This window comes from Callionymus lyra, chromosome 2 (assembly GCF_982586985.1).
Source record: "Callionymus lyra chromosome 2, fCalLyr1.hap1.1, whole genome shotgun sequence".
NCBI classification, from domain to species: Eukaryota; Metazoa; Chordata; class Actinopteri; order Syngnathiformes; family Callionymidae; genus Callionymus; species Callionymus lyra.
The window spans coordinates 8,000,636-8,013,967 of NC_141819.1; the positions used below are offsets into that span (position 1 = coordinate 8,000,636).

The following is a 13,332-nucleotide window of genomic DNA, read 5'->3' on the forward strand; positions in this document are numbered from 1 at the left end:
AAGCAGCCGTGGAAAGGGGAGGAAGAAAAAAAAAAAGGGGAGAAAGAATGACGGAGTAAGGAGAGAGAGAGCCGAGAGTGACCCCCAGAAAATTAGGGGATAAATCCTGCGGATTCACGAAGTGTTCTCCGCCGAGATTCCATCGGAGCAGAAGAAGAAAACGAGAGGCTGAAGGATAAACAGGAGGTTGTTCTAATGGTAGCTTTTTGTCAACGGCTTAGAGGTGAAAGGTGGGAAGGAATCAAAAGAGACGAGTGCGGCTGATGAAGAGAGAAGGTGGAGGATGTCGACGTGAGAGGAGAGGACGCCGAGGTGGAGGCGGAAGATCTGACGAGGAAACAGACGAGATGTTGCAAAGGTGACGAACATTTAAAGCCATGGTTCAATGGTTCAACGCCCTCATGTCGACTAATGTTGGGATTATTCTCAGAGTAATCTGTTCTTTTTTAGACGAGAATGTTTGTTCATTTTAATGTAGTGACTGGAGCTCAGTTGTCTTCGTCTTCATCTTCGTCCAAAAAGACACTTAAAAACATCCAAATGCATTGAACACATTAACTGAAGTCCATGTTACTGCTGAAATAAAAAGCCGGAATTTTTTGACCAGGTTTAACTTTCCTTAAAACAGGAATAACATTTAAGAATATAAGTAAATGTGTTAAAATTAAACATTCAAATACCTCCAAACTACTCGTCTGTAGCGTCCCTCTTTATGAAGCCTCGACAAATTTCCCGAAAAAATCTACATTTTACCCTCGTTTGTGGCAGATGTTTAAACAGCAATAAGCGATAAAAACTGCAAGTACTCCGGGCAATATTGCGCTGATACCGTCTATACTGTAGAGTAACTTACTGTTTATATATCTAGATACTGTTTAAACATCTGCCACAATCAAGAGTAAAATACAGATTTATTATTTGATTTCTTCGGGAAATTCTTTTCTCATGTCGAGGCTTCAACACAAGAGGGCCGTTACAGACGAGCAGTATGAAGGTATTTGGATGTTTTTAAGTGTCTTTTTGGACGAAGATGAAGACGAAGACAACTGAGCTCCAGTCGCTACATTAAAATCAACAAACGCTTTTATCTATAACTCTAAAAAGAACAGATGACTCTGAAAATAATCCCAACTCTTGAGGGCGAGTAGAAAATGAGTGAATTTTGGAGGTATTTGGATGTTTTTAAGTGTCTTTTTGGACGAAGATGAAGATGAAGACAACTGAGCTCCAGTCGCTACATTAAAATGAACAAAAAAAAAGTTATATTAAGGGAAATATCGGGGAAATATCCCTTCCAGAGTACATAAAGCCTACTGTTTACACTGGAAGCGATTATGATATTTACCTGGAGTACTTCTGGTTTATAGACCTTGTGTTCTTTAAACACCTGCTACAACTGAGTGTAAAATATAGACTTATTTAAGTTATTCATGAACAATTCTTCTCTTGTCGAGTCTTCAATACAAGACGTTACAGACGAGCAGTATGAAGGTATTTGGATGTTTTTAAGTGTCTTTTTGGACGAAGATGAAGATGAAGCTCCAGTTGCTACATTAAAATGAACAAACATTTTTGTCTAAAGCTCACTTTAAAGCCTAAAACATAATCATATTGTCGCCAATAATGTAGGGACGACTTAAAGAACAACAAAAATGGGAAATAATCGACTTACACTCACATTATGTTATTTATGATTCTAATCCTATGATTTCCAGAGTTGGACCATTGGTGTCGTGAAGAGCTCCACAGATTTTTAGGGATCCTTACGGAGTGTTGTCAACATGTACTACTCAGGATTACAGTTCTGATCCAAGTGTTGGTATAAGACGACACACGGTGACAACTACAGCTACTTCTTGACAAACTAAAAGAAGAAAAATCAAACCAGTAAACATGTTTTTCTGTCAACAACATCCAAAAACAAACGTCTTGTTAAAATGACTAATGCTGAAGCACACTGATCGTCCACGTTCTTGTCTCGGTATCTTTAACACATCCTCGATCCCATTTCAACTCTTAAACATGCGTCTATGTTAACGCCGAGCGATTGAACTGCAGTACGTCGTTGAAATGACGAGTCAATCTCCTCGGATTAGCGGAGGGCTATGAATAAACGTCAGTAACCTTGGTCGAATACTATCCTCGGATACTTCAAAATGGAACGCTTGGACGTGTCTCTGGCGTCAAATGACTTTCCAATAATGGCGAGCAACTCCCCAGAGGCGCCCGATTTTCTAAGTGCGTCCTTCTGAGATGGTTTACGGGACACTTCCTGGTTAACACTGCCTCGGACAATGGTGTGTCTGTGTGTGTTTGTGTGTGTTTTTACACACACACATCCTTTGGATTCCAGCGCACTGCAAGTGATTTTCACTATTATCCTTATCAGAGAGTGTGTAGAGGTACAAGTGTGAGTACTCGCCACCCATGGAGTGTGTACCGACTTGCCCTTACGTTTTCCCACAGACCACCGGCGCAGTGCAGGACCAGCTGTCCGTCTAGAAACCTGCATAACCCTGAAGCATGTTTGCTCCGCTGTGGGATTTGTAATGGGATGAGGTGACAACACACACACACACACACACACACACACACTCTTCCCTAAGGTCTCGAAAAAACAGCCTCATAATTCCCTGACCTGGCCAAAAGTATATTCGCCAAAAGCCACTTCCCCCCCAACAAATAAACCTTCAAAAAGAGGGCGTCCGAGGGGAAGGAATTCATTAGATCCGGTGTAGGTACAATTTCGGTCCCCTCTACTATATCGGTCCCCCCTACAATATCGGTCCCCCCACTTCCTACGTGATGACGTCACATGCTGAATATGCGAACGTCTCTTAAAAATATTTTTTATGGGTTAAAGAAACGTCAACAGAAGGTTTACATGATACTTTTTACCACATAAAACATCTATATTGACAAGAAGACGATCTTCGTCAACATAATCACTTTCTGTTTGTTAATTTCCTGGTCTGACGATCATGTGACTTTGACACCAACAGGAAGTGCCGACGCTACATGTGACGAAGCTGCTGATTGGCTGAAGCCGTTTTACTAATAATAACGCACAACTGTACGATGCAGTACAAACATTCGAGTTCCGAAATAATTTGCTTATGTACGTTTAATAATTGATTTAAATCGGGAGGGAAAAAAATCGAAATGAAAACTAAATAATTACTGAGGTGTTTATGATCCGAACTACAGACTAGAATGAGTTAAAGAAAGAGGAATATTCTAACATTTTTGTTATTTTAAAAGCGAATTATTTTCGGAACTCTGTTGTTTGTATTTCATTGTATAGTTGTGCTTTATTAGTAAAAGAGCTTCAGCCAATCAGCAGCTTCGTCACATGTAGCGCGGTCACTTCCTGTTGGTGTCAAAGTCACATGATCGTCAGACCAGGAAATGAAAGAAAGTGATTATGTTGACGAAGATCGTCTTTTTGTCAATATAGATGTTTTATGTGGTAAAAAGTATCATGTAAACGTTCTGTTGACGTTTCTTTAACCCATAAAAAATATTTTAAAGAGACGTTTGCATATGCAGCGAGTGACGTCATCACGTAGGAAGTGGGGGGACAGATATTGTAGGGGGGAGCGATATAGTAGGGGGGACCGATATAGTAGGGGGGACCGATATAGTAGGGGGGAGCGATATAGTAGGGGGGAGCGATATAGTAGGGGGAGCGATATAGTAACGGGGAGCGATATTGTAGGGGGGACCGATATAGTAGGGGGAGCGATATAGTAGGGGGGACCGATATTGTAGGGGGGAGCGATATAGTAGGGGGAGCGATATAGTAGGGGGGAGCGATATTGTAGGGGGGACCGATATAGTAGGGGGGAGCGATATAGTAGGGGGGAGCGATATAGTAGGGGGAGCGATATAGTAGGGGGAGCGATATAGTAGGGGGGAGCGATATTGTAGGGGGAGCGATATAGTAGGGGGGACCGATAAAGTAGGGGGGACCGATATAGTAGGGGGGAGCGATATAGTAGGGGGGAGCGATATAGTAGGGGGGACCGATATAGTAGGGGGGACCGATATAGTAGGGGGGAGCGATATAGTAGGGGGGACCGATATAGTAGGGGGGACCGATATAGTAGGGGGACCGATATAGTAGGGGGGAGCGATATAGTAGGGGGGACCGATATAGTAGGGGGAGCGATATAGTAGGGGGGAGCGATATAGTAGGGGGGAGCGATATAGTAGGGGGGAGCGATATAGTAGGGGGGACCGATATAGTAGGGGGGACCGATATAGTAGGGGGAGCCAATATAGTAGGGGGGAGCGATATAGTAGGGGGAGCGATATAGTAGGGGGGACCGAAATTGTACCTACACCGGGGTAGAAACAAGTACTGTGAGGGAAACCAATGAGTCGTCAGTGGCAGCAGGTAGTACTTCGGCGAGGTTTCATTACGACCCGAGATAACACGCCGCTAATGGAATCGCACGATGTAAAAGCTTCTGTTGAGCCGGAGGATTCCATCATAATAACACGATCGATACCCGAGGCGTGATGACCAACAAGTCCCGATTCCTCAACTACGACGGAAGTATTGACTCCGTATCCCACGATGGCGAGCGCGCCGTCCTGATGAATCCTCGCCGGTGATATTCCTGTTAATATAACGCTCCGGGCACTTAATGCGATATCAATACGTGGTAAAGATCCGGCTCCGGGGCGTGTGGACCGGACTGATGATGTCGGTGATCATGTGACGTGAAGACCTCGCTCCAGCTGGAGAGCTCCAGATAGAAGGGCTGTGTTGTAAGCCTAGATTAACCCTTCTGCTCCGCTTGGTCCAAATAATTGGTCTATTGTGGTTTTTCCCTAAAGGAGGTCGATGCAGACGAGTCCAGGGACGGGAGGACTGGACGGAAAAACGGATGAGAAAAAGTCGGGAACTGATGCAACGAGAAAGAAAGAGGTCTGAACTTCAAACAACCTCATTTGTCGCATGTTTAGTTTAGATCCACCGTAGTGTTGAGGTTAAGAGGTCGATTTTTGGACAGTTTTTTGTTGGAATCTGTTGACCTCACGCGTCCCTCGCAGCGAAACCACATCACCGCCGATCAAGAGACGACAACCGTGAGAACATCAACGTCGTCGCTCGCCGTTCCGGGAGCGAACCACGACCACAGCCGTCGCTCTCGATCAAAAGCGTGTTCTGATGAGATTTAAGTACATTATTTTGAAAGCGGATCAAATCGATGGTGAACGGCGTGACTAGGGTGAGCCTTGATGTGAGAGTCCGAGTGATCGAGGAACACAGTTGATCGTATCGTGTAGTTTTTCAATTTGTCGCCATTCAACAAGCATGACAACCCAGATCTAGACACCGATTATGTCGAACACGGACGCACTACACAACTACCGGCTAACACAGGACCCACACTATAGTTTACAACTGTGTTGATAGTACACTGTGTTTGTGAAGGTGAAGGACTCAATCTGACCCGTCCATCTTTTTCAAGACGTTTCCCAACCTGCAAAAATAAAATCAACAAACCACTACTGGAGCTGGTGTGCGTCCGGGGCAGTTGTAGAGTTGTAGGAAGGCGTGTGTGTCGTACAAGGAGCTTTTAATTGTGTAACCAAAGTTAATGAGTATACTATGCCTATGTTAATCTTTGTTTCCCTTTAAGATCTTTGTGTTTTTCTACTTTGATCAATGCTCTTTGCACTTTGTTTTTTTTTTTTGCACTTTTTTCCTTTTGGTTTGCAATTTGTTCTTTTTTCTTTTTTTTTTGCACTTTGTTCCTGCGTTCATGAATCTTCTGTACCTTCTATCGTCTGCTGTGAACTGGAAACCTATTTTCCCAAAGAGATCTCCAGAGGGATTAATAATGTTAATCTAATCTAATATAATCTAATGTGTGTTAATCTAATCTGAGTTCTCCAATGTTCACGCAACGATAACTAGAGGTACTCGGATTTAGTGGATTAAAGAATGAAAAGGGAACTTCACATTAATAACCATTAAGTACTTGTACAACAAACTCTAGAAACTTCTCATTCCGTACAAATATTGCTTGAACACAAACATAATCACACATTGGCACAAAGTCTCAGAGACACACACATCGAACACACCGTCATCAGCATACAATCGAACATACGTTGGTGCAAATACACAACTACAGTCCAGAGTTCTTGTTGATTCAGCGTTTTTTTACACATTTAAACAATTATTTCTAGTTTTCTGCAGGTCATGCTATTGTATTTTGACTTTTTTTCAACCTGAAAGTCTGTGAATACAATACAATACAGATTTACGGGTCCCTGGTACAAACAAGTCGAGGAACCAGGCTCTAGAACAAATATATTTGTGGACATTTTTTGTGGTTTCACTAAGATTTTAATTTAATGTAAAACTAAAATACTGGTGAAATTTGCAAGTAATGTTTAATCAAAATAATATTCTTGACATTATTCGAAAAAAAACTCAAGTCTATGGTGTGAAAAATCATCTTTTGTCACGACGTGTGTTTGAACAAACTCAACAGTGATTCAGCAAAAGTGTTGGATTTACACCGGCTGTCGAGAGGTTCGATAAAATGACGTGGACAGGTTTCAGGAAAACATCTGAGATGCTCGACGAATGACGTTCGTGGAACTCTTGACTCGACCAGACTTTTATAGATCGGATCCCAAACGGTCTTAATGTGTATTCTGGAGGAGAACGAGGACAACCGGTGAAATATGTAGTTTTAAAAACCAACATTAATACAGTTAAACTACAAAATCTGTTAACAAATCTCATCGCTCAATCACACGCTCTCGTCCATTCGCTCGTTCATTTGGCTTCTAAACGCAAGAAACCTCAACGTAATAGTCGCACATAAACTGCTGCAAAACCACAAAAACAAAGTTTTCCAAATCCATCAAGCGTGCGCTGGAGACTCGCTGCCACAAGTTTGACGGCGCGTAAATCCTTCGGGCTCCGACTAAAGATTCTGACTCACTCCTGGTATCACTGCTCAGCGTTAAACAGGGAGGTTTAGCTGGGAGTGAGAGGATACATGGGAAATGAAAAGAATGTGGCAGGAGAGGTAAAGAAGTGTGCAGAGCAGCTGATAGGAGAAGCGTGACAGTTGTGTGTGCGTTTGTGTGCGTTTGTGTGCGTTCTCACTTTCACACTTCAAACCTAATTCAAGGGTTAAAATGAACACGTTTGTAAATGTTGTAAATCATAAACATCATAAACATTCTCAATTTAGAGTCATCTGTGAATCTTACACTTATTTTACGATCCCTTGAATCATTCAACCCTGTGTTTTTTTTTATTAATAAAGAAACAAAATTTGCCCCAAAAAGAAAAGCGTGTTTAGTAATTATACAAATGTTTAAAAAATAACCAAATATATGCAAAAATAATTATTGGAAAACTCTATAAGGATTAAATGCAACACAATTTATTTACACAATACTTAATTTGATAATAATTCTGTTACAAAATGTTATATATATATATATATATATATATATATATATATATATATTTAGAATATACATATGTAGATAGTGTGGTTTTTTTGAAGGTTGTAACTGATATATAGTATATAGTTTTATTGTTGTTTTTGTGAATTTCAGATTCCAAATTCAAAACGTTTTAATTTTGTTTTTCACCATTTTATATGTAACAACTGCAAGAGATGATGGATGGATGGATGGATGGATGGATGGATGGATGGATGGATGGATGGATGGATGGATGGATGGATGGATGGATGGATGGATGGATGGATGGATGGACGGACGGACGGATGGATGGATTTAGAGTTTTCCTTTTTTTAGTCCCACAAGGGGAAACTTTAGTCAAATATTATAGAGCTGAAAACATGTGTTTGTGACACCAAAAAACATCTTATCAAGAGTCAATTTGTGGACGCACAAATGTCATTTGTAGCAGAAATTGTTTACCCCTTTGTGTGTGTGTTTGTGTGTCTGTACGAGTGTGTGTGGATGTCGGGAAGTTGTGTATCTCCTGTGTTTACAGACCGGAAATGTTTGTCCAAGTGAAAGGGAAGGAACCTCAGTGCCACTCTGGAATAGTGGCTCTAACACACACACACACACACACACACACACACACACACACACACACACACACACACACGCACACACACACACGCACACACACAAGCTAGGAATCCTAGGTGGGCCGCCTGACACCAGGGAAGCAGCAGAAGGTTCCTCACCGAGCATCACTTTCCTCCACAGTAACGTCCAAAACAAACTCCATCAGATACAAAGTCAACACTGTGACCTTTGAACCTGCAGTCGACGCCAAGACACACAATCTGACCCTGAACCACTTTTTAAACACTCTCTGCTAATGACATCAAACATGTACGAGAAGCACATGAACTACAAACTAATCCAGTCTTTTTATAAAAAATGTTGGTTTAAAAAAATGTAATAAATACTTAACTTTTTAACTTCAAAATGATTTGAACTGTTTTGCAATTTAATTTGAATCATTTTCTGGTGACACCTGCGTTATAAAACATAATTATACTTATTGTATGTGATAAAAAGATGGAATATATATATAAATAAATGAGAAAATACATATAATATGAGACTATTTCTACTTTTTTCTATATTTACTTGTTCATTTCTGTATATTTTCCATAGTTTTTTGTCTTACTTTCACACCTTCAGTGCATTAACAACTTCTTACTTGTGCAGATATGATCCTTTGATACACAAACATTTACAGATGATGACAATGCTCACAACAACAACATGAGGTTTAACACTACGATACACGCAAAATCATGGTTTGCTTTCTATAAAAAACATACTTTTTCGTTGGACTGATAAAAGCTTTCAGTTGAAATTCTGTCAAATAGTTGTTATCAGAAGATTTTACAAGTGATATATAATACACAAGATTATTGTAGGAAAGGTAATATCATGTTTACAAATGTAGTGAATACATGAAAAGAATCAACAGAATGAAATCGTAAAAAAAATATATGTAAAGGGAAAATATATTAATTTAATTATTATTAGGGCTACACGTTATATTGAAAAAATTATTGATATCGCGATATTGGCATCGAAAACATGTTTGATAAAATATAATTTTTCGTTCAATTTTTCAAGCATTTCTCAAATACTCACTTCGACCAATCAGTGTCACGTTCTGTAAAGTTGTCAATTTGTACTTCTATGTCTCGTTGTTGTTTACGTCTCCGTCCATCTGTGAACTGTGCGGCGCAGCTTGATAGGCTCGGTTGCTATGGCGACGCGTCTTGCCAGCGCACTGACTTAGCTCAGTATATACACGGAAGTAATACTAACTTATGATCTAGTCAAACACTAGTGATCCAGTCACTCGTCTCTTTCAACCTCCTTTGTTAAAGCAACATATCGTAAGAACTTTTCATCTCATCTCAATTGTTTTCTTATAAGATCGTGAACTTCCAAACAAACCTGTCCGTCTTCACCGTATGCTAACAAGCTAAGTTGTTAGCGTCATTTATAAAGTGTTATGTGTGCGTGTACAAGGAGGTGGATTTATTATTGATTTGGTGATATCACGACGCGCCGGCGGCTCCTCTCTGATGTCGCTCAGTTTCGCGGGACATGCATCGGTTTCCCGCCAAACTGAGCGACATCAGAAAGGAGCCGCCGGCGCGTCGTGATATCACCAAATCAATAATAAATCCATGTTATAAGCGATATTTTTCTACGATCGTGTCGGCACCGAAGCGCAGAAATAAACAAAAAGGGTAATATCGCATCGAGTACCTTCTCTAAACCCCCGTACATCCACTACAGTACTCTCTAATGCGCACGGCTACATTTTTTGAGAAGAAAAAAATATCGCAATAATATCGCAATTCAAGACACCAATATCGAATATCGCACTTATTTCCAATACGAAGCACTAAATAATATATAGTTCATATATAGGTCACTGGTCTCTTAAGTAGCTTGATTGGAGTTTATTTGTTCTCCTCCTCAAAGCTTTCACAAACATTTTTGAATTGACGTAGAAAAATAAAGGATCAGTCACGTGCACAACAACACAGCATCGAGCGTCTCGCCCACTGTCGTTCCTGTCGTGATCCGTGCTGACGTTTGTCATTTGTGTGTTTGTGTTGTTGTGTGGGTCGTGAATTAAGGACAGTGCTGCCGGCACAAGTGTGGGCATATGTACGTGACACACACACACACACACACACACACACACACACACACACACACACACACACACACACACACACACACACACACACACACACACACACACACACACACACACACACACACACACACACACACACACACACACTCGCAGAAAGATGACGTGAAGAGACTGAAAAAGTCTATAAATGGGACGCAGTCGTGAAGGATTTTCCCACCAGAGAGAAAGTCTTTGATCCAGTGACTCATTATCTTATAAATATGTATTTTATAATAACCTCGTCAAATATTCTCAACTCACGTAGTTTTGTCAATATCTTCCTTCATTAATGAACATTTTTTCATTTGAAATAACTTTATAATGCAATTTTCTCTTTTTTTTATGTTTAATGAAAAAGTAAAACAACTTTTCATTTTTGTTATTAAAATCCCTGGATTTTGTGACTTTATTTCACGTAAAAGTTTTATTTTTTTGTTCTTTTATTTTAAAATAAATCAACAATTTATCTTGATATATTACACCATTTATTTACTGTCGGTCTTAATGTCATTTCTTTATCATGCATTTTTGTACATATATTTTCATAAGTATCTTTGTTTTAATATGACTTTTCATTCGTAGCGCTTTTATAAAATATATTTTTAATAAAATGTATAGAAACTTATCATATATTAAACAAATAAAATAAAAAATAAAAATTCTGTAATAATACTTTTTGATGTATTTTATTTTAAATGTTAAAATATATTCAATGTTTTTTTAGAATCTTAAAATAAAATGAATTATAATGAAAGTATATACAATCAAATTAAAACCTAAGCTTATTTTCTTTAATTTATTTATTAATCATAAAATGTTCCCATCATATAAAATTCTTAAATTTTCCCTTCCTTCTTTTGTCTTGACTGAACTATGAACTAGTTCATTTGAAAACTGGTGAATTTTACTTTGAACTAGTTCATTTGAAAACTGGTGAAATGAACTTTGACCTAGTTCATTTGAAAACTAGTGAATTGAACTCTGAAGTAGTTCATTTGAAAACTGATCAATCGAACTTTGAACTAGTTCATTTGAAAACTGGTCAATCTAACTTTGAACTAGTTCATTTGAAAACTGGTCAATCTAACTTTGAACTAGTTCATTTGAAAACTGGTCAATCTAACTTTGAACTAGTTCATTTGAAAACTGGCCAATCTAACTTTGAACTAGTTAATTTGAAAACTGGTGAATTGAACTTTGAACTAGTTAATTTGAAAACTGGTGAATTGAACTTTGAACTAGTTCATTTAAAAACTAGTGAATTAAACTTTGAAGTAGTTCATTTGAAAACTGGTCAATCTAACTTTGAACTAGTTCATTTAAAAAATGGTCAATCTAACTTTGAACTAGTTCATTTGAAAAATGGTCAATCTAACTTTGAACTAGTTCATTTGAAAACTGGTCAATCTAACTTTGAACTAGTTCATTTGAAAACTGGTCAATCTAACTTTGAACTAGTTCATTTGAAAACTGGTCAATCTAACTTTGAACTAGTTCATTTGAAAACTGGTGAATTGAACTTTGAATTAGTTAATTTGAAAAGTGGTGAAATGAACTTTGACCTAGTTCATTTGAAAACTAGTGAATTCAACTTTGAAGTAGTTCATTTGAAAACTGATCAATCTAACTTTGAACTAGTTAATTTGAAAACTGGTCAATCTAACTTTGAACTAGTTCATTTGAAAACTGGTGAATCTAACTTTGAACTAGTTAATTTGAAAACTGGTGAATTGAACTTTGAACTAGTTCATTTGAAAACTGGTGAATTGAACTTTGAACTAGTTAATTTGAAAAGTGGTGAAATGAACTTTGACCTAGTTCATTTGAAAACTAGTGAATTAAACTTTGAAGTAGTTCATTTGAAAACTGATCAATCTAACTTTGAAGTAGTTCATTTGAAAACTGGTCAATCTAACTTTGAACTAGTTCATTTGAAAACTGGTGAATCTAACTTTGAACTAGTTCATTTGAAAACTGGTGAATTGAACTTTGAACTAGTTCACTTGAAAACTAGTGAATTGAATTTTGAACGAGTTAATTTGAAAAATGGTGAATGGAACTTTGAACTAGTTCATTTGAAAACTGGTCAATCTAACTTTGAACTAGTTCATTTGAAAACTGGTCAATCTAACTTTGAACTAGTTCATTTGAAAACTGGTGAATTGAACTGTGAAATAGTTCAATTGAAGCACTAAAAAAGCACTTTTCTTTCGACACATTTGTCAACGCTTGTGTGGACGGATCTTGATTCAAGCCACTGTTGCTGCATCACATCTAAACACTGCTGACGACACCAGAGAGAAAAGACTTGACTCCGCGGCGGGAGTCAGACACGCGTCGATACAAACTGTCAGCAAAGACTTCGTCACAACATGCGCCGGTTTGTTCTTGTTCTCGCACAACAGTGAAGAGGTAGAAAAAGAGACTTACTGGCTGGTGAAGGGGTGCTGTACCCGCTGAGGGGCAGACCGGGCAGCGCCGGCGGCGACAGACTTCCCAGCATGTGCGGGAAGAAGTAGGAGTAGGTGGGCATCGGGAAGCCGTTGAGGTGAGGGCCTGGCATCGGGTTGCCCTTCCCCGCCATGATGCACGAGCCCACCTTCAGTCGCCGGAAAACCCCCCAAAAAAACTTGATTTAATCCGTCTTTCGCAGAGTAGATTCCCCCCAAAAAAAGAACTGTCCAGGAAAGTTTGACGCGAGGAAACAAAAGGTTCCGATCGTGGAAGTTGGACTTTTCTCTCCGGGTTGAGTCAGAACTTTGATGGAGAGTTCTGTGGATCACATGATGCCATCGAGTTCTTCTCCTCTCGTCATCGCTGGGTCGAGCCTGCAGGAGAGAGATTCATTTAGTGCGTCGCTGACAAGGTTTGAACTAGTTCATTTGAAAACTAGGGAATTGAACTTTGAACTAGTTCCTTTTTAAAAATTGGTGAACCAAACTGTTACCTAGTTCATTTGAAAACTGTTGAATTAAACGTTAAACTGGTTAATTTGAAAACTGGAGAACTGAACTGTTACCTAGTTCATTTGAAAACTGTTGAATTGAACTTTGAACTAGTTCCTTTTTAAAAATTGGTGAACCAAACTGTTACCTAGTTCACTTTAAAACTGTTGAATTAAA

The 13,332-nt window shown here is 39.0% G+C and overlaps 1 protein-coding gene across 2 annotated transcripts in view; it reads right to left on the reverse strand.

Annotated features, from left to right (window-relative positions):
- The window catches only part of raraa (retinoic acid receptor, alpha a), a 161,540-nt gene that overhangs the window by 104,992 nt on the left and 43,216 nt on the right, over positions 1 to 13,332 (reverse strand). For both annotated transcript variants that reach the window (XM_087783371.1, XM_087783370.1), the window contains exon 2: positions 12,641 to 13,038. In XM_087783371.1, coding sequence (XP_087639497.1) covers positions 12,641 to 12,794 — 154 coding nt within the window. In that variant the 5' untranslated portion in view covers positions 12,795 to 13,038. The remainder of the gene's footprint in view (positions 1 to 12,640; positions 13,039 to 13,332) is intronic.